This window comes from Kogia breviceps, chromosome 17 (assembly GCF_026419965.1).
Source record: "Kogia breviceps isolate mKogBre1 chromosome 17, mKogBre1 haplotype 1, whole genome shotgun sequence".
Taxonomy (NCBI): domain Eukaryota; kingdom Metazoa; phylum Chordata; class Mammalia; order Artiodactyla; family Physeteridae; genus Kogia; species Kogia breviceps.
In genome coordinates, this window is record NC_081326.1 from 73,640,693 (window position 1) to 73,662,143 (window position 21,451).

A 21,451-nucleotide genomic window follows, 5' to 3' on the forward strand; every position below is an offset into this window, starting at 1 on the left:
TGACACCTTTCCAGCAGTCTTTATTTAGTCCTTTTGCATACATTTATTGGGTGCCTATGTCATACCAGGTCCTGGCAAAGTTTTAGGGATACAGAAGTGGCCACACCATGGTCTTGGACCTCAAGGAAACCTGACACAGTTGTAGAAGGTGTGTGTTATTTTCCGTGCAAGACAAATCCTGCAGACAAGCTGCAGTCTGATTTGTCTCCACGTCCTTCACCAGGTGAGGACGCCGTAAATGTTCACGAAATAAAAAGATGTTGATAATATTGAGATAAACAGCCTAAGGTTCATGCTGCCCTGCATCTGGGCTGCTGCAGGGGGAAACTACACATCTAACAGAATAATTGCGTGTCTATTCCAAATTTGGATTATTGTACATAATTTTGCCAAAAGCTTTTGGCATCCTAGACTCTGGAATCTAGCTAAGCTAGCAGGTTGGGAACAGGGTAAGGGTTTTACCGGAAGAAGGACGCCAACAGAGCACCAGAAAATAAACTGTGAAAGTAAAGAGCACTGTCTCCTTGGTATCTATATATAACGTCATGAACACTTAAAAAGCAATGCATGATTCACCAGGAGCGTTAGCTGCCTGCTCTTGAGTTTCTTCTGCATGACTGGCCCCTAAGCCCGAATGGGCAGCTGACTCAGCATCCATTCCCAAAGGCAATGAACAGTCCAAGCCACCGCACGAAGTGGAGGCTCCATAAACACCTGCGTGATGCTGAATCAACTCACGAAATCAGCTGGAGACAGACAAGCAACCTAGACCAAAGGGAGGTAAATTCGCCAAGAAGAGCATCAGTCAATGTTAGCACCCCAGCTACTGGAAGAGCAAGGAGAACATTCGTTCGGAGGGTCAATGGGAATAAATGGGATGACATTAAAGGCTGTCGCTGTGGTTAGACTGATAACAAGTGCCTCAGAACGACAACGAATGAACTGTTGAATGTAGTAATAATACAAAGTAATAACTTGCAGTTATTTTTACTGTTATCAATTACAGTAAATCCAAGAAAGTCTGGGTTTGCACAGACACTCTGTGATTCCCTGAGCCTCTCACCCTGGGACAGTTCCCTACGGAAGAGGGAAAGTTGCTTCCATGATACATTTCTCACTTAAGAGCCTAACTTTGGAATTTATCCCAGGCTTCCCCCAACCCGAGCTGGATGAAACATAGTAAGTGGAGCCTGTGCATCCCTGCCAGTGGCCCTGTCCCAAGAGCATTCTGACCTCACCGTCCCTCAACGCAGCCAAGCCCAGACGCCGCCGCGACCTGCACTTTCACTTCACCCCAGACCCCTTTCAGGTGTCAGCCTGCTCTTTAAAATAAGAGGTCTGTCCATGTGATACCACCTCCAGGGAGTATGGAAGTCTGCACAGATGACAAGGCCAGAAGAGGAGGAGATTCGAAATAATTACTTACCGGTGGCCCAGGGTTCCCTGGGGGCCCCATGAAACCTGGAACTCCTGGATGACCCTACGAAAACACAAGGCAATTATTTTAAATGATTCCCCAAAAGTTGCACTTTGTGCAACTACCGAATTTCAGACAACAAGCTAGAATCCATCTTCTAACTCAGATAAAAATTCTGGATATATATATACATATATGAACACACACACACATATATATATATATATAGGTGGTGAGGGAGTATCTAACAATATCTACAAAAACAAATCCATCCTGTAACTGGATTTGCTTCAAAATAATGTGAAGGAAGAAGGATATAGATGAAAACAAGGTGGCCAAACAGCTGGAAGATATTATGACCAGGTGATAAATACAAGGAGGTAATTTTTATTATACGCTCTTATTCTGATGTACGTCTGAAGTATCCCATAATAAGAATTTAAAAACAAATCAATACATATACACACAATTTATACCCACAATGGAAATAGCTAGATTCACTGAATTATGGCACCTATGACAGTGTTACAGTTATTTTAAGAGAGAGATTCACGTCCCCGCGTGGAGAGGAGTCCGTGTGTACTACAGAACGAGCTAAAACCGGTTATGGTGCAAAGCGTACTGCGTCACTTACTTAGTACAGCAAATGTTATCAAACCAAACAAACCACCATGAAAGAAAGGATCTCCCTGCCCTCCTCCTTCACCCCCTTCCACAGGAAAACACAAACTGTAACATTCGGTGCAGAGATCACTGCTATTCACAACTCATAAGAATAATCCCTCCAAATTTTGTCTTTCAAGATACAAGTGGAATTTTCGCTGAGTATGTCCTTCAGACCTTTAGTATAGCTCTAATCTCACCACCTCTGGACTCTCTGCTCACATGCCCCGCCCTGTCACTGAATGAAAAAGCCCTGTGAGGTTAGGGATTTGCCCACCACTCATCCCGTATCTCAGGGCCCGGCACGGAGCTGGGTTCTGATGAGTGCCCACCGAGAGACGGATAGAAGACTTCGAAGGAAGTCTCCCTCCCTGCCGGAGGGAGAGAAAACAGGAAAAGAGGGAAAAGGGTGACAGCGGCAAGGCACAAGCAGAATAGCCAGTTTAAATGGCTTAAAGGCCGTGAGAGGCCGAGGACCTGAGAGTGCAGGACGAGCTGGTAGCCCTGGATAGGAGACGAATGGGAGACGGTGCTCAGATGCACATGGGAACAATCTTACAGTGCATTTGGAGCAGCGGGCCAGCAGGGCTGGATGGGCCCTGAGCAGAGAAGGGGTGTCTACGAAGCACTTTAGCTCACACAGTGAGAGTCATACGATAGCAGTGGTGGGGGCGCAGGAAGAAAGACGGGGGCGTTCTGCAGTTTGTAATGGATGATTACCAGTTCAGTGAGCAGGAAGCACTAAAAGTAAACGAGCACAGAATGTTAAGGTACGTGTTTCTAAAGAAAAGAAAAGGCCGGCTCCTCGGATAACTGGGGAAGGGGAGTGTGTGACGATGAACCAAGGTGGAGGCCCCCATGAAAACATGGTTTACAACACAGCCTACCAAAGGCAGAGAAGAGACAAGAGATGACTGCAGAAACGGCGGAATGCAAGTTACCTATAGGAAAAACTGTGATGTTTCTTCAGGGTGAATGTTTCACTGTAAAATAAGTTTTTACCTGATCACCCTTCTGTCCAATCTCACCATCTGCACCACGTTCTCCTTTGTTTCCCTTAGGAGAAAAAGAAAGAAAAAGAAAATTACTGAAAATTTTGCTAGTGCTACGCCGCAAGAGAGAAATTTTGCAATGCATTGGTTCTCTCATTCTTCCTCAATGTCTTACCGAGTTTGTGCTGTAGGACCTTGAGCAGGTCGTTTAAACTCTGAGTTGTAGCTTTTTTAATCTATAAAATAGAGTAATGATTGCCCCCCTCATGAAATGTGGGGAGAATAAAATCAAATAATACATGGAAAACACTCAGCACAGAGCTCAGGATACAGGAAGAGTGCAATAAATATAATAATTATTTTTTACTGTCTTGTATGTGAATCCTGGCTCTGTCGTTTACTGACTGTGTGTCATTGGGCAAGTTGTTTCAACTCTCTGTTTCCTACTTCTAAGATGAGAATGATAACAGTAGACTCACGGGGTTGTTGTGAGTATGAAACGAACTGAAATCTACACAGTGGACTAGTGATGGGTTCAGTGTCGGCTCTCAGTAAACACCAGCTGTCATCATTCCCATCACAATCATCACTATGATCCTCTTCTCCACCATCATCAATGTCCCCATTGTGGCCGTCGTTACGACGTCGTCACCACCACCACCACCATCCCCTCCTCATTTCAACCGCCATCACCACCGTCACTACAACATTCACCGCTGGCGCCTCCATCATATTCTCCGCCTCCTCATCCTTCACGTCTCCATCATCTCCATTATCACGGCCATCAAGACACAGCACGCGACCTACCAAAACTATACTTTTACAAACTAATCCTGAAAGTAACATTCAAAGGTTCCAATCTCTCTCTTAACTGTCACCTCTTTGGCCCTGTGTTTAGTATGTTAACAAGTACATCCCAGTAAAATGTTATTAAGCAAAAACATTTCAGTTCCTTTAAAAGAATGTATTATGCAGTAAAAGAAGTCGTTGGCAACTGGTCAATCTTGGCTGGGTTTCCAGGCCTGTCCTCCCTTATCTTTGCATCTTGCAGAAGATCACGTCCCTTCTTTGCTCGCTTTATTCACTCAGCAAGTGAAGGATGCGAGGGGGCAGGTCGATCAACGACGGTCCAGGTCCAGAACCCTACAACTCTCTCACTGAAACATCACGCCCAGTCGTCTTCCTATTCAGACTGTTGTACCACATCAGCAGTTCACTGATGACAACATCTACCTAATAACACCCTGGCTGCCTCCCTTCGGTATATTGGGAGGGTCAGGTGCTCTAATGCCTGCAAAGTGCCAAATGATTTTGTGTAGAGGAAAAAAAAAAAAAAAAAAAAGGTTCAGAGGGGAAGGGCATTTGTTCCAACACCTTTGCATGTAATTATGTCTACTGCTTTAAAATCTATAAAGCCAGCACTGTCTGCAGGCCACTTTATAATCTCAATAAAAAGAAGTGACAGAATAGTTCACTGCTTCTCCGACATTTAGGACGACTGCCTTACAAGTAAATGGTTTCCTTTCCATTTCCAGTCCTCAGTCTGGGCTTAGAATGGTTTCAACCCTCCTCTCACAGCAACTAAATGGCAGCAGCTCAAGGATCTCCACAGTTGTCCTTGCCTCCTTCTCTGCCGCAGCTGGGGATCAAAGCAAACACAGCCGCCCCCAAGCCTGACTCACTTTCTTCCAGGAACGAGGACTGACATTTGCAGAGGAGACCCTGCTCTGCCGGGTGCTCTTCCAGGGCATCCACGCGAGATCCCACTTCACGCATGTCTTTGTGTATATCCTGAGCTCATGCAAAACAGTATTTAATACGTCCACGTTATCTAATTTAGCCAGGAAAACTACTCAGTGAGGCAGGGGTTATTACCAGAGTGTAGAGATAAGAAATCTGAAGACCGGAGAGGTGAAGTGATTCGCCTGAGGTCACACAGGTAATAAGAAATAAGATTTGGCATCTAATCCAGATCTGTCTGTATCCAAGCTGCCTCCTCCTGACCTAGTTACTTTCCTAGGTCATGATGCCTTGTCGCACTGGTTTTAGAATGTCAAGAGCACTAGATTTATAGCCTAGAAGCCCAACTGACCTTTTGCTGACCATGTTCTGGGAATCTTTCTATGCACCGAGAATACAGCAATAAAAAAAAAAAAAAAAACACGCAACAGATTAGAAACAACAAAACCGAAAAACCACCTGCCCACCTGGAGTTTACATTCCAGGGACATTACGAGTTTACTACTTTGCTAGCTCAGCTCTCTTCAGTACACGTTTATTGAGGGGCAATGGAAGGGCTTCATTTTTCCTGTTGAAAAGAAGGGAAGAAACTCCCACCACAACCCCTTTTACTAGAGCATTTACTTCAGAAAACCTGACACTGTGAGTTCTCTGCTCTGTCTCTTTGAAATGTATGTAAGTCCTTTTCAAAGCTGAATAAGCCTTTTGCCAGCTCTAGGACCCAGGAAAGTGTTTCTCAAGGACCCGGGAACATCTCTTTGAAATGGAATCAACAAGGAAAATAAAGCCCCCCGTCTCCCAGGTTCTAAAGGAAAGTAGGAGTCTAACTTCGCGGTCCCTTGTTCCAAGCTGCAGAGAGAAGTTTGATTTTCTTTTGTACAAAACGAATTCACTAAAGCAGATGATCACCCCGATTGCCAGGTGAATTAGGATGAACCTGAGAAACGGTGCTACACGGTCCTCTTACAGGAAACCTAGTTATTGCTCATCCCTGAGGACACAGCTGCTTAGCCATAGAAAAGGGTGAGATTTCTTTGTCTTTACAACCTCTTAGCAAAATTGCCTGTGATGCCTTATAATACTCTGGCTTAAGGCTTGTACAAAAATACAAGTATTTCCCTGCTTTCCTTTGTGGACAGGTTTTCCGGTTTGGGAGAAGATTCTGTTTAGTTTTTAATTATATTTCCTCAACACCGTCATTTGCTAAGTGCATACTGTAACAATCATTTAGAGGTCATGTTCCCAGCAGAGGCTGCTCTAAGGATGCTGGCTTTTGTGAATCCATCAAACAGGTAATTCTCTCCAGGAGTTTACAAACTGTTGAGAGCGGGGCCTAAACTTTCTCAAATTACTAAGTCTCTGCTATTCTCAGAGTTAAGCCCTGTCCCTGGAATTTTGCCTGCTGTTTCTCTGCCTAGAAAACTCTTCCCCAAGAATGCCTGGCAAAGCACTGCCTAACTTTCCAATGCAACTAAAACCCCACCTCCCACTCCAGGTGGCCTTCACAGGTGACCTCTGCCCCATGGCAGTATTTTCCTTAAGATCGTTGAACTCTTCTCCTGGAAATTTGTTATTGTTGTTATTAACTCAAACAGAGGAACAATTATGAGGACCTCCCACAGTTACACGCGTCTCACGTTTCCTACGTGCTGGGCGCCACGCCTGGTGCTTTGTAAATGTTTCCTTGTTTTAATTGTCACATCCTCTCTGTGAGATGAGCCACCTGGTTCTTCTTTTACAGTTGAGGGGCCCCAGGTTCAGAAAAGCCAAAGTTGCCCAAGTCTTATAATTAGTAAGCTAGGCTCCCCCGTGGGGAGCCGTCCTCGCTGCTGCCGGTGCTGGTGGCATTACTGGGGCTATAACAGCATACTAACTGGTGCGGGTCCAGGGGCTGGACTAGCAGGGATTCACCTCGGCTACACCGCCTGCTGGTTCCGTAACACTGGCATTCAGTCTTGCTCAACCTTCGTCTCCCACTCTCGTAAAGTGGACCAACATCTCTACTTCCTAGAGGACGACGCTCACCAGCGCAGGAGACAATATTGCAAAGCGGGTGAACTGGCCCTTGGCCCTTAACACACCAGGTGCGCTGTCTCCTGCCGTCCCCTGGGGGCTCATTCTGTAGTGTGGACCCCGAGAACTTCTCACAGTCACCGTGGACTTCCAAGGGGGGAAAAGAACCCCGTCCTTCAGATGCAGCACTGATTTCTGTCCTTTTCCTGGGTGGAAGCTTTCTTCGGCTCTCTCTGACTCTGTAAAGGAACAAGCCCTCCCTTGAAGGGAATTATAAAAGGACAAAGGCAGAGCATTCGGAGGCACCAACACTTCAGGAGCAGTCGGGCTGGTGGAGAAAATGGTTCCTGCTCAGCGGAGGGGACTCCTTATCTGTTTAATTGATCGGCTTCTGTTTCTCTGAATAAAGGTCATTCCACGCTGGAGGCAGCCCCCAGCAGCTGGCAAGAGGACAACGAGGGCTGCCCATGAGGGTCAGCTGGAATTACCCCCTGCAGAACCCCCCAGGGACGAGGTTAGCCACCATTTAAGACCCCGGAAAAGAAGGGCGATCCTCAGCAAACCGCACAGAGGATGCTGGCCTGTGCCGGTGTCTCGTAACCTAACACTGTCCCCGGACAGAGTCTCTTGTTCCATCTACACTGAGACCTGACATCTATAGTTCCTGAAGCAGGAGTCTTAGGCTTGTCAAAACCCTATAAGACTGCAGTGTCTCTGGATAACAACTAGATGTCTAACCTGCCAGCCAGGGCCTGGGAGATCTGGCTGCTTTCCATCCTGACACCCCACAGGCCCCTGGCTTTGTTCTCACACCACCGTGTTTCTGTTTGCTTCCTTGCCTTTGAATAGTAATAATACCACCTCCAACCCCATCTTCCAGGGCTGTGCCTGCGGTGAGGAAGTGAGCACTCAGCTGGGGGGCAAAATGTAAGGGGCCCCGGGAAACCTCAGGATCCAAGACAGAGAATATTTTAGGGCCATATTTTTATAAGTCAAAATTAATGCAAAATAATCCAAGATGAGCAAGATATACGAACATGTAGATAAATACAGGCCTCCAAAGGGGCAAGGATTAGGGGGAGGCAAGGAAAGTGAGGGATTCATGTGTAGGTTGGGTCTCGTCTTTTTTTTTTTTTTAATATAAATTTATTTATTTTATTTATTTATCTTTGGCTGTGTTGGGTCTCCGTTGCCGCGCGCGGGGGCTACTCTTCGTTCCGGTGCGCGGGCTTCTCATTGCGGTGGCTTCTCTTGTTGTGGAGCACGGGCTCTAGACGCCCAGGCTTCATTAGCTGTGGCACGTGGGCTTCAGTAGTTGTGGCGCACGGGGCTTAGTTGCTCTGCGGCATGTGGGATCTTCCCGGCCCAAAGCTTGAACCCGTGTCCCCTGCACTGGCAGGCGGACTCTTAACCACTGTGCCACCAGGGAAGCCCTGGGTCTCGTCTTTATTTAACATTTTGATATTTTGTTCCTTATGTATCTACTGCACTCATTTTAATAAACATTTCATAATACCACATTAGAGTCTCATTTATCTTGGTTATGGAGGATTTGGGCTTCCCCTTACGTTTTCCACCCAGGTCCTCAGCCCAGTCCTGGCCCAGGGGCTGACAGAGCATGAAGGCTAAGATCGACAGAGGGCTTACAATGTGACAGGTGCTGGTGGGGGCATCTCATGAGCGGCCGTCAGGGCCGGAGCCTGTAAGGTCTCTGCTCTCACACTCCCTAGGGTACCAGGAGGAAAGGGAAGGGCAGAGAGGTACGAAGCTAGCCCAAGGTCACTGCTGAGACTGGATTCCAACCCCAAAGGGCTGCTCCTGTGGTCTCTCTCCTGCTGACAAGTTCCTGCTGCATCTCCCACCAGATGAGCCACACCGTGTCCCAGCCAGGCCACCAGAAGAGACACAGTGACACGTGTCCCTGAATGTTGGGGCAGAGCAGTGCGTAGAGTTTCCAGCAGCACAGAGGTGACAAGGGGGCCAGAGGGAGCCCCCAGGGCCGCATCACGCGCTCCCTGCCTGTATGCCACACTCACACACTCTCTTCCCCTTAGAGGTAAATACTGTCACCACCCAGAGCCCAAACAGCCACAGCAAAGACACTTGTTCTGGCAGCCAGAGCTTCGCAGCCTGTTCTACGGCTCCTGCCTCCCAGGCCAGTCTCCCTGGCTTTGTGAAACTACAGGCTATCCTGCCCATTTTAGATGGGTGTCTCGTCATTTATGTGAGAGTTCATGATACCCACTTGCGTTTGTAGAGCTCCTTCCTAATATTTTTATTGAGTGCCAAGTTCTTTGTATGTATGATATTGTTCAACTCTTCCCTCTCTCTGAGGTTTTTATTCGCATCGTTAGTGGGTGGAGAAATTGAGGCCCAGAGAGGTCAAGAATTTTGCCTAAGGTCACACAGCTCCGAAGACTCAACTCAGGGATGGGACTTGAGTTCGGAGCTGTCTGACCCCAAAGATCATGTCTTAACCGGCACTACACATTCCTATCTGGTAGCTCATCTATACTTTCAGCCACTCAAGTATGTGTCTATGAGCAATCCGAGACTCAACAAGTTCAAGGGCCCCTTCCCATGGTCACTGAGATAGTCAGTGCTAAGGAGAGAACCTGAACTTGGATTTTCTGATTTTAAAATCATTATTCCTTTCCACTGGACGTCACTCTTCCTCAAACGCTGGTTCACCAGTGAGATGCGAATAAACGCCCATGATTTTTTGAACGCTCACTGACCTGTGGTCCATCTGTTCCTGGGGGCCCTGGGAGGCCTCTGGGCCCAGCATCTCCCTGCAGCAGGAATAACGGGGAAAAAACAAAGCAAAACAAAACAGCAAGAGTGAGTGTCTGGACCCCATGCCTGGAGTCATCGGCAAGCCACCCTCTTACACACGCACTCACTGACTTCCCACCGGCCTCCCTGTCCCCCGCCCCACCCTACCGCGGGTCTGAGCAAAGGGCGTAGGTGGGCGGCTGTGCGTTCATGGCCGTCACCCACCATCAATGTGGCAGCTGGTATGAGAGCCAGTCCCCAAGGGCCCCCATGGCCCTACCTCCCGCTTCTGGGCCCTTGCGTAGAATCCCCCCCTTGTGTCCCAGACGCGGTGCTGAGGTCTCCCAAGTGATGTATTCCATTACAGTGACAAAAACTAAGTTTCCCCTTTTCTCCTTACCTTTTTCCCTTCTGTGCCTTCTCTCCCTGGCTTTCCCGGGAGACCTTTGTCCCCTTTAAAACCTGGCAGACCAGGGAGGCCTGGGGGACCTGGGGGACAGTCATTGCACACATCCTGAGAAAAAGAGCAAAAACAGTACAGTTACTTATACAACGAAAGGTGGCCCACGGCTCCCACCTTTCCAGACAGGAAGAAGCCAGCAAATGATGAAAAGGAAACAGGTGGATCGAGTCACTACCCACATAGCTTGTGTCAAACTTTGCATGTTTCTCCCTTGGTCTTAAATTAGATTTCAGCACTGAAACATCTGATATATCTGGATTATTACCGCATTTCTGGCCAGACTGCTAAAATGTAGCCCAAGATGAAGATGTCGAAAGCGAAGATGTACCAGTGTCTGTGAGCGTCTAAAAACATTCACAGTACAGATTTAATGCAAACATTTAGTACTGTTAAAGATAGCATGCTCTGTCCCTAAGACTAGAGACAAGACAGAGCTGGGAGCTGCGTTCTCTGTCTGGTGGGTTTGCCCAAGAGGTTTCTGAACAAAGCAGCAAAAAAAGGAAGCAACAGGCACCCACCTTTGGGACTCTCTTGCTGTGACACACACCAAATCTCACCATGCCTGGCATTATTCTTTGTTCAAAGGAGGCGCTGAATAACTGTTGCCCAGAATGGAGCTTTGCTCCACTCCTTTGAGGCAGGTAAGTGCTGTCCCTGGAGCTAATGTAAAGTTCTCAGCCCAGAGAACAGGTTCTCTAGCTTGTGTCCCCCCCCCCCACATCTTACATTCTGGAGCACAGTGAACAGCAAATAAAATTCACAGGCTTGACCACACTCTCATCCGTCTCGCACCCCAGGGTCTTGGCTTGCTCCTTCCACGCCCGTCTCTCTAACCCTCGCTCCCTTCCTCCCCGATTCTCCCCCTGCTATGAGGGTTAAATGAGATAAAACAAAGAGGTCTCTCAGCACAGTGGCAGATCATTCCCAGTGCTTTTGGCTCTTATGAATTCATGTATCTACCCAGCAGCTCCCTCACTGTTAAGCACTGTGCTTTTCTGCTCTGAGCCCACAACGAGCACACGTCTTGAAGGGCTCACGGTTCCATGTACCAACCGACACAAACAAACGCATTAACTCGGGCTTCTGGGATGCTCCACTGGAGAGATGGGCAAAGACTTGTTCATATTCAATCAGGTGATGTTTCAGGTGACCTGGCATTCAAATCGGTCTCTGATTCAGGATGGAAGGGCTTTCGTCATCCAAAAAGCAACTCTGAACAGTCCTCCTTCCTTTTAGGTACTTCCTCCTGCTCAACATTTGAAGATCCTTTAGACGTGTCCTACTCCAAGAAGGCTTCCTGACGGCTTCACACTGGGCGTATGTTCCTGCTCCCACGGACCCAGGAATTCCGCTCTGGAAGCACCTGTCTCACTATTGAGCAGATCTGTTTATAGCTCAAGCCCTCTCCAGCAAGCAAAAAAGTGTTAGCTCTCCGAGAACAGAGGTAGAGTTGCTTTATCTTTGGATGTCCACTTTGTAGCAAATAACCTTCCGCGGAGCATGAGTTCCATAAGTGAGGGAACAGAGGTAGAGTTGCTTTATCTTTGGATGTCCACTTCGTAGCAAATAACCTTCCGCAGAGCATGAGTTCCATAAGTGAGGGAACAGAGGTAGAGTTGCTTTATCTTTGGATGTCCACTTCGTAGCAAATAACCTTCCGCAGAGCATGAGTTCCATAAGTGAGGGAACAGAGGTAGAGTTGCTTTATCTTTGGATGTCCACTTCGTAGCAAATAACCTTCCGCAGAGCATGAGTTCCATAAGTGAGGGAACAGAGGTAGAGTTGCTTTATCTTTGGATGTCCACTTCGTAGCAAATAACCTTCCGCGGAGCATGAGTTCCATAAGTGAGGGAACCAACCACCAAGCAGCTGGCCGCCGACCTTCTGGCGCCCAGAGTCAATCTTCCTTTAGTGGTGGTTTCAGATGCTGCTTGAGCGTTTTTGGAGGACACGGAGTACCAGGTGCTGGGCTACATGAAGAAATGGCAGATGAGAGCAGCTGAAGGATACTGTTTCCAGTTGCTGTTTTTTGTTTGGAAGAATGGCAGACTTGGGGAGAACTCATCTATCTCGTCTATTCCTAGACCTTCTCTACAGTTCCTTAAAATGAGATGCAGCCGTCAAACATGGCCACAACGCGCACAGGATGAGATTTTTTTGGACTCGGTGGGTGCAAGAGTGAAGCGGAACCATTCTTCGCAGCGGGATCCACAACATAAAGAAATTGTATCTGAGCAAAATACAAAACGTCACTGCTTTCCAACTTCTTTTCCATCTGCGGCATGGGTAACTCAGCCTGGGTGCGTCTCAGTCACACGTTCTGTGTCGGGCTGCTCCCCGATGACCAGAGCAGCCCCCGGACTTGCCAGTGAGGGGGGCTGGGTCAGGTCCTGGAATCCAGGGAGCACAGGGCAAGACCAGCCCCCCACCTGCTGTCCCACCAATGCTCACTCTGGCTCCTGTGCTCCTGGGGCCCCCAGTCCCTCCTGACCTGGGCTACCGGAAATGCCTCGACACTAGTGTCGGGGCCCAGGGTGGGCTGCCCCCAAATGTCTCAATAGCATATAATTTTGAACTAAAGATACGTAAGAAATGGCCAGTGCAAGAGGGACACTGGCCCTTCTCTCTGTCTCCCTGAAAGCAAGAAATAAACCTCTAATGTGAAAAGTACCCTCCCTGCCTTGGGAGGTAGAAGAACAACTTTATCCCCAGAAACAGGGATTTCAAGGCAGAGAAGCCTGTATAAACAAAACCTTTTTAAATTTACTACCCTAAGTACAAGCTCCGTTTAGATTCTTCACTAATTAAGGGCCCAAAACCTAAGTTTCTTGGCCCTGTCAATTCCTCACAAATGTATTGTTTCTTTATCCAAAAAGTATAAAAGCTGCCTGTTTTGGCCACATCTTAGGTCCCATTTCTATGAGACCTCCATGTGCACAAATTAAAAATGTATTTATTTTTCTTCCGTTAATGTCGTGTGTCAGTTTTATTATTAGTCTGGCCACAAGAACTCGAGAGGGATTATAGGGGGAAATTTCTCCCTCCCCGTCACTAGCCAGGGTTCTGCTTCCAGCTAGACGGCCTTGCCCAGACCACACCAAAGCCTCTGCCCACTTGGGATCACGGCTTCACCTCGCCGAGCCTCAGTCCCTTACCTGAGAGATGAGAACCTCAGGGTCTGGGGAGAAATACATGCGATAATGAATGGAAAATGCCTGATACCATGCCAGGCACACAGTGACAGCACAGGAATTTCAGCTGCTACACGTGTCACCGTGGTTCCAGGTGTTATTTTCCTCCCTAAATCTGTTGCTTTGTCCCACTGGCAGATCAGATGCCCCGACCATCAATACTGACTCCCAACTTTTCCACTTAACTGAGTCATCTCAGGCAAGTCACTTAGTCCCTTTGAGTCTATTTCCGTATCTGTTAATAAGGATCATTCTCCCACCTCAGGAGAGGGATGTGAAACTGAAATAACACATGTGAGGCATCTAGCACATTGCAGGGCTCCAATCTGTAAATACAGACTCCGTCTCGCCTCCATCCCCTTCCTTGTTCCTGAGACATTTTCAGCGAACCCGGCTGGCTGTGTCACTGTATTTGGAGTGGGACAGCATATCAAGCAAGTGCTCAATCAAATGTGTACAACTGGAGGAGTGCTGGAGTCTCTGCCAGGCATAGAAATCACCTCCAGATCATCTCATGCAAGTTCTTGCTGGATTCCTGAATCCTCACTGCGGATTCCTGCCAAAGGTTTGTGGAGCCTACATTTCAAACCTCCAGGTGAGAGGCAGGAAACTCACTCCCTGCCTGTCCTCCGTCAGGTAGGTGGCAGGAAGCTCGGACGCATGCAAAGATGAAGCCGGAGAGCAGACGGGCTAAAGGCACGAGGGTGTGGAGTCGGTCACACTGGGTTTGAGTCTCTGCTCCACCACCATCCAGCTCTGTTGCCTTGAACAAGTGACTGACCCCTCTGTGCCCAATCTCCTGCTCTGTAAAATGCAGCACATAATAGTACCCACCCACTGGGTTGCTGGTGAGGATAGGATGAAGCAGTATTTACCCCAGGGAATCATCTAGTGGAGAGGCCCTGAGGATGACCTCCCCGGGCACAGATCCAACTATGGAAGTTCATTAAACAGGAACTCCTAGAAGACAAACTTTCTAACCAGGCAGTTTTCCAACTATCAGAATGAGGCAAATTTTCTGTAATAAAAGATACCTTCTTAGCAAGAGAGGGTCCTGCCACCAGCCCACCTGGACCAGATCATCATCAAGACGGCAGCACGTGATTATAAAACAGGGAGCTAGGATAGCTGACTTCACAGACCTGGGCAAACCCACAGAGCCCAGGCTCTTGTCCACAGGGCTTCCAGGCAAAGAACAGCTCTGTAGGGCCAGGGAGTCTCAGATGCTTCCCTGAATGTAGGTGCTCACATTCTCTCTGCGGCTCCTGGGTGCTCTGAGGAACACAGCTGCACCCTTTAACAGCTAAGAAGTATCGATTTGACTAAATACCTGTCTTAATGCTGGAGCCGTAAAGCATTAACCCATGCAGCATTCACCCCTATTATCATTGCCATCAGGACTGGGACACCTTGAGGTTGAAATCCTTGGTGAGGCTGTGGGGTGGGGAAGACAGGGCCCGATGCAAACCCAGGGCTTTCCAGCGGGACACAGTTAGGAAAAAATGATCGAGAACGTAAACGCCTGTAATAAACAAGGCTGGAATCAATAGGTAATGAATTCTTGCCATGCCCTTGTTGTAAAAACAAAACAAAACAGAATTCCCTCCTGTCAAAGAAAATCAGGAAAGACTGCTCTATTACTACTCATTTTCCAATGAAATGTGTAACTTTCCGTCAAGGCATCTCAATGTACAGAGAAGATGAAAAGGCCCAGGCTTCTGAGAAGGATTTCTCTTCCCTTTTGTTCTCCTCCCTCGCTCTCATGCAAGCGGCAGGTATTTTACGACACCTCCCAAGTGGTTTTTAGAATACAGGAAGCGAGGGAGAGGGCGGTCACACAAAACCCAGGGTCAAGCTTCACCCGAAGTTAAGACAAAAGCGTGGCAAGCGAGGCGCAGAGGGTCCCGCACGCGCACAGCCGCAGGACCGCCCTTCCTGAAACGCAAACCTTACCCTGCCTCTGTCTCGCTCGCAGCCTTCCCCAGTTCTTCTCTTTACGCGCCGAGGCCCCCGCCCAGGCGCCCGGGCGTCCAGCTTTCCGAGCGCTACCTCGGCAGGGCTGCGCCCAAGGCGCGTCTTCTGGCGCTCGTGGGCGAGGCGCACGCGGTTCGGAGCCCGAGCGCACTGCGCGCGCTCCGGTCTGGACTCGGCCTGGCTAAGGGCCCCGCAGCCGGCTCCACCTCCCAGCACCTGCACTCTGCACCTCGCACCGGAAGAAACCCCACCCCGCCTGTCTGACTCCGCCCAGGCGTCCTCTGGGAACTCCAGGATGCACTCCTGCGTGGGGTCAAAGGTCAGCCTCCGGACTCAGTGAGGAGTGGACTCGAGTCCCATAAAGTCACTGACCCTCACAGTGACTCAAGAACATAAATAGTACCAACATCAGAGAGTGACCGTGGATATCAAACGGGAGACACGCGGGAAGCATTTCGCATAGCACTGCCTGGGAGGACTTCCCGTGATGATGGATCTTATTGTCCAGTAAGGTAGCCACTAGCCACAGGTGGCGAGTAAGTACTTGGAATGTGACTAGTGTGACCAAGGACCGGAACTGCTCATTGCATTTAATTTTAATTAACCTACATTTAAATTGACACACGTGGCCAGCGGCGGCTGCCATACTGGACAGCGGATTTTAGCACACTGCTGGCACACGGTGAGCTCTCAACAAATGTTGCTATCATTGTTAATATTATAACATAGTTGTTCAGACAAAAAAGAAAAGCACATATTATTGAGATCTCTAATCCCCCCATCGCCATTTTCAAAATGCATGCACATTTATTTTATGCTTTTACCTTAACCAAGAGGTTTATGTCCCCTGGAGACAGTAGTGGAGAGGGGCCCTGTCAAAATAAGAATCAATAAATACAGACAATACACACACACGCATGCACACTGCATACTCCATGCCTCTTCAGACGGCACGCAGCCTTCAAAATGTAAGCTGTAACACGTGACGAAGCCGTGCCAGGCACAGGATGACAGGCGCCCTGCCTACACCCCACGCTCGGGAGCCACAGAACGACTTGGCAGCCCACGTGCACGGGCTGCCAGTCCTGAGTCTGACATCGGCCTTTCAGGTCCCTGGTCTCCTTCTTCTGGCCCTTTCTCTTCTCCTGGTGGCCTCTCCTCCCCACTTCCACCAAAACCAATAGGTCCTATGGGCGCTGCCGAAGACAGAGGGGCGGACGGCCCTTTATTCCCCAGATGGGTAGTAACTGTCGCTACCAGTCATTCACAATCCAGCATGATTTTAAAGCAATGTCTTCAGCTCTCGTAGGTGAAATAGCATTTTCAACCTCATTCGTCATTATGAGTTGGAAGTCTCTAACTTCAGGAAGGAGATTTCAGAAACCAGGAGTAATTACGGAGCCTCTGAAGGTGTGTGGGAGTCTGTGGGCCACTGGCTTCACGTTCAAACCCATGGTGAGGTGGAACATGGCACGTGATGGCTGTGTTCAGCCTGGAGCCCGAGCGGTGCAGAGGCTGGGCTCACACTGGGGTTCAGGGGACGTGAAGCTGGGAAGGAAGTGGAAACTCAAAGGCAGACACTAAAGTGAGGAAGGGATTCTTAGGAAAGAATTGCGAGACGGGTGTGCTACTTGGCAAACTTCTGAATTTTGCAGAGGAAAAGGAGTACCAGAGAATCCACTCTCCAGAGGGAAGGTGGCAGATTTTCCTCTAGATTTTCCAGATTTTCCTCTGTGGCCACAATCGGACTTGTGGTGGCCGACTCCTTCTGATTAAGTTTGACTTTGGGTTTATGAATTATGAATCCAGTCTAGCCTCTTAACGAGACACTTTCCCCGGCTACCCCCCCTCCCTCCCTGGCCCCATGGGGTTTCTGCCACATCCCGTGGCTACAGAAAGCCATGTGACAGTAGCATCGTATACGTTTGCATAGGATAATCTTGGCAGTGGCTGGGCGAATGCCTGTTTTCTGAGTTGAAATGCTCAAGTATTCTATCAACGCTCTGGTCTATTTCAAGAGGACACCCGAGAGAGATTGGGGTTGGACTGACTCAGATTTGGAGGTTTTGAAGGAACTACTAGCCCGCACGGAGAGCTCCCGTGGGTTGCATCTGCTGAACAAAGCCGAGAACGTCCTTAGTTACCTGAGACCGACCCTCAGGGGGGAGGCCAACTTGTGCCACGTTAATTAAAGCTTTAAAAGGGGGAGAGGGGTTTTATTTTGACGCCTTATATTTTCCCCTGGGAAGTTAATAACCTAAGATTCCTATTGTTCAAATTGGGACATTTTCACACCGCTGGCCTTGTATTCTTTGGAATATTTTTCTGCTGTCACTTGAGCCCCTTGTAGAGTTAGAACGAGCTCTATTAGCACGGCTGGGCATCAGTTGGAAAAGGAGAGAGAACAAGGAGTGCGTTTTCTGTCTAGGTACAGCATGGCCTTGGGGATAATTCAGTTAATGTCCTGTTGCAGTCCATTTCTGTGGGTCTCACAAGATAGGTCTGTATACACAGGAGCAAGGCCGTTGTGGGGTGGTGGCCTTCTGAAGGTGGACACAGGACGCATCAGAGATTGCCATGTTCGCTCTGGAGGAGCTGGTTGTTGATGGGATAAGAGAACAGGAGTGGCAAGTGCTGGGGTACAGGAGACATAGTCTGTGCCCTGCTTAGAGCCTCCTTCCCTCCTGGTGTGCCCAACCGCCAGCTGCCGGGACGCTGGCCGGAAGGTCACGCAGAGACGTTACACGGTCAATAACGAGCTGACACGGAGGTGAGAGCGGCCGGCCTCTTGACTCGAGATGGGCCAGCTCTGCGGTGCCGCTTGCTCCCCGTAGGATCAGACTGAGCCTGGATTCCAGCGGCGCCCACAACTTTGACTGCCTTTTCCCCACCATGCCCTGCTTTCTTCAGTCCTGGCAGGCTTCTCCTCAATCAGTTGGCACAAGCATCCTCACCAGAGGCTCTGCTTCCAGAGAAGCCAAGGCTAGACAGAGGGATTCCCAGGACAGGGATTCTAGGGGTGCAGCACTGGAGAAACACTGCAGTGCAGGCCCCACTCTCCAGCCCCTGAGGGTTGATGACTGTAGGAAAGTCTTAGCTCAGCAGGCCTGGGTTGTCCAAAGCCTGCACATTCCAAAGGTCCGCCCCGGCTGGCTCCTGGGAGATAACTTCCAAGTCCTTGGGGTGCCCTGCCCCGTAAGGGTGCCTTTGTTTACCTAGGGTCCTGGGCCACGCAGATAACTTATGCTAACAGTGTGATCTATGGTGGGGTCCTTGGGCCACGCGGGAGGGCTGGAGACGGTGGGGTGACCAAGACCAGCCAGCGAGGCCCACCACACCGGCAAGACCTGGACACCAAGGTTTGCCTGAGCGCCCCCCAGTGGCGACGCCTGCCGCAGTTCAGAGCGCTCGCGCTCATGCACGTGGCCTCTGGTTACACACGACGGCTGGGAAAACGGAGCGCTGGGAGGGGACCCCGGAATCCTGAGCCTCGGCTCTCAGGGACTCTGCACTGTGCGTCTCCTCCCTGTGGCGCTCTGAATCTGTATCCTTCACTGTAATAAGCCATCAAGCATCGTGAGCCTGACAGCTCTCCTGAGTTCTGGGGGTCCTTCTGGTGAATCACTGAACCAGAGGGGGAGACTTGGGGACCCTTGAAAACATGACTCATCTGATTAGCGAGATCACAGAGAATGACAGCTACCCAGTGGTACTTGGGACCACCTGGGGGGAGTGTGTTCAGCGAATTTACAGGTAGCCAAAAAGAGACCCATCCTCTCTCTCCTTCTCTCTCTCTCTCTCTCTGCCCGTGACCAGCTGTGGGCGTCCCAGCTAGCCCACCTTGTCAGCTGGACTCTGCTGATGGAATTTTCTCTGCAGAGGTGTCAAGGGCTGGATTTGGGAGAGGTCATCTGAACCCCCTTCAGCCTCTGGCCTGAGCCTTACTCTTTCACCCACTTCACCTGGGACTTGCACTTGGGTCCTGGGGTGGCTGCTGTCACTCTGACGCCATGGAGGGGGAGGAGCTTGTGAATAAGCCCACCTCTAACCTCCAGCAAGACCTGTCACTCTTCTCACTGGCAGGGCTTCAGTGAAAAGCTCCTGGACCCTTCTAGGCAGACCAGGTGCCCCTCCAGATCTCTGCTGTGCCCAGCAGCCCGGATAAGTCAGGAACAGATGTCCACGCCCTCAGGGGCCTCCAGGCCTGGGGTCCTTGCCTCAAACTTGTAGCAGGTCAGGCTCACAGAGGAGAAAGATGGCCTCTCCGACCCATCCTGAGGGGCAGCTCCTGGCCGGGGGAGCTTACTGGTGTCTGACAGCAGCCCTGAGGCCTGCGATTCCCCAGCTGCAGCTGCCACCGGCTCTTCCGTGTCGGGTAGTATCTTTTGATGGACTCATTTCTCCTGTATCTTCACAGCTGTCACCCCACCCACCCAGACCCGCTCATCTTCACTGTTCCTTCCCTGGAGGGCCCACGTGTGGCCTGGTGAAGTGGCTAAGCCTTTGGGGCTTCTCTGGCATTGGTAACTTAATTGGGAGGGGCTTCTCCAGAAGGTAGGTGTACTGCACATGAAGGAGGCCTGCAGGAGCCTTGGGCTAAAGTGCGGATCCACAGCCGGGACCAGACACACAGGGCTGTCCATTTCCGCTCAACTCGCTCTCGCTGTGAGAGAGGAAAGAAAGCTTCTTCTGCTCTAAAAAGGGTGAAGCCAGGAGGTACTGACATTACTGAACGAAAAGGCAGGACACGGGCCAGTGAGGAACTTGCCGTGAACGCGGCTCTTGTCCATTTTCTCACCCCCAAATCACCATTCATCCTTCTCTGTCCTGCTCCAGGCCCAGGAGGCTGCACCCCGGGGATGTGTCGGGGGACTCACCTGCCTGCTGGCTCTCGGGCGAGCTCGACCAATAAGAGGCACATTAGGAAACTGGAGTGGGGGGCGGAGGCACTGCCCCCTCCTTGCCTCTGGCCAGGCTTCCTGGCAGTGGCTTTGAACCCACAATGACAGCCCCCATCTTCCCCACCAGCCTCGCTTTCTCTTGGCTCTGAAGGGAAGCACGAGGTGGTACTGGCTTCCCTCTGTGCTTTATCTCTGGGTGGCACAGCATCTCTGCTTAGGTCCCTGCTCACAGCTTTGTAAAAATCCCCTTCTTAAAGCCTCCTGAGCCACACGAGTTGCATTTTATTCTGCCCGAACCCCTGACTGACGATCAAGATTCATCCCGAACACTTAGATGACATACGGGTTTGCCAGGAGGCCCTCTTTCTCCTGGATTTCCAGGTACACCCTAAGACAAGAGAGAAAGAAAACATCAGTTCAGGCATAACCCTGATCCACCCTGCACACCCCCTCCCCCAACCGCTATAATCCGCCAAGTGTGACTCAGTAGAAAAACAATCACCCCACCGCGAAGACTGGCACCAGTAAAAATTCACGGTTTCCAGTCTCAGCTGGATACCCGAAGCTCCTCAGGAAATAGTCACCTGTGACAAACGCTCAGAAGAGTAAACCACCCCTCCTGTAACTCCTTTCCAAAACATGAAACTGAAAACCACTCATGCATACAAAGTGTGTATGTGTGTGTGCACGTTTGTGTACACACACACACACACACACACACACACACACACACACACACACCTATCTTAAATTTCTGCCATCCTTTTCCAAACACAGGCGGAAGGCCCAACTTTGAAAAAGAGGAAGGCTCTTCTACTGAACTGTCTATAAGGGCGTAATACTGAGAGTGGAGCAGATACGATAAATTCAAGTATTTGGAGACATGAACGAGAGGGTAACTTTCTTCTCTGAAACGGAACCCAAGGAAGGGAAGGGGAGGGTGATTTACGGTTCCTGCTTTTAGTGAACCAAAACTACAGACGTGGAAAGATGCGAATCTAGGCAAGGAGTCTAGCACTACTGGTTAATGGCGCTAGGCCTCTGCTCCAAAAATTTATGGCTGTCTCTTATCCATCTGGTCAGTAAGTCTGTCTCGAGTAACATCTACGTGCCTGTCATCCTGTTAGGCATCAAGGACCTAGAGGTGCATAAGACACATGGTTCCTACCGTCTTGGAGCTCAGATCTATCTGAACGAAAGTCAGATCACAGAGATAAGAGACGATTATCACTGTCGCAAAGTGGGAAGAGATACAGGGTCAAAGAGTGTTAGGTTAAGTCTGTAGAATTCCCTTGAAGGGAGAAAGCCATTCCACGGATGAG

At 49.7% G+C, this 21,451-nt stretch overlaps 1 protein-coding gene across 2 annotated transcripts in view; it reads right to left on the bottom strand.

The window, feature by feature from the left end:
- Positions 1 to 21,451, bottom strand: part of COL22A1 (collagen type XXII alpha 1 chain) — a 247,900-nt gene that overhangs the window by 43,082 nt on the left and 183,367 nt on the right. For both annotated transcript variants that reach the window (XR_010837384.1, XM_067017097.1), the window contains exons 43-48: positions 20,473 to 20,517; positions 16,053 to 16,100; positions 10,001 to 10,114; positions 9,564 to 9,617; positions 3,083 to 3,136; positions 1,427 to 1,480 (exon numbers count right to left, since the gene is read on the bottom strand). Coding sequence is in view for 1 of the 2 variants with exons in the window: in XM_067017097.1 (XP_066873198.1) it covers positions 1,427 to 1,480; positions 3,083 to 3,136; positions 9,564 to 9,617; positions 10,001 to 10,114; positions 16,053 to 16,100; positions 20,473 to 20,517 (369 nt within the window). In the remaining variant the exon portion in view is untranslated. The remainder of the gene's footprint in view (positions 1 to 1,426; positions 1,481 to 3,082; positions 3,137 to 9,563; positions 9,618 to 10,000; positions 10,115 to 16,052; positions 16,101 to 20,472; positions 20,518 to 21,451) is intronic.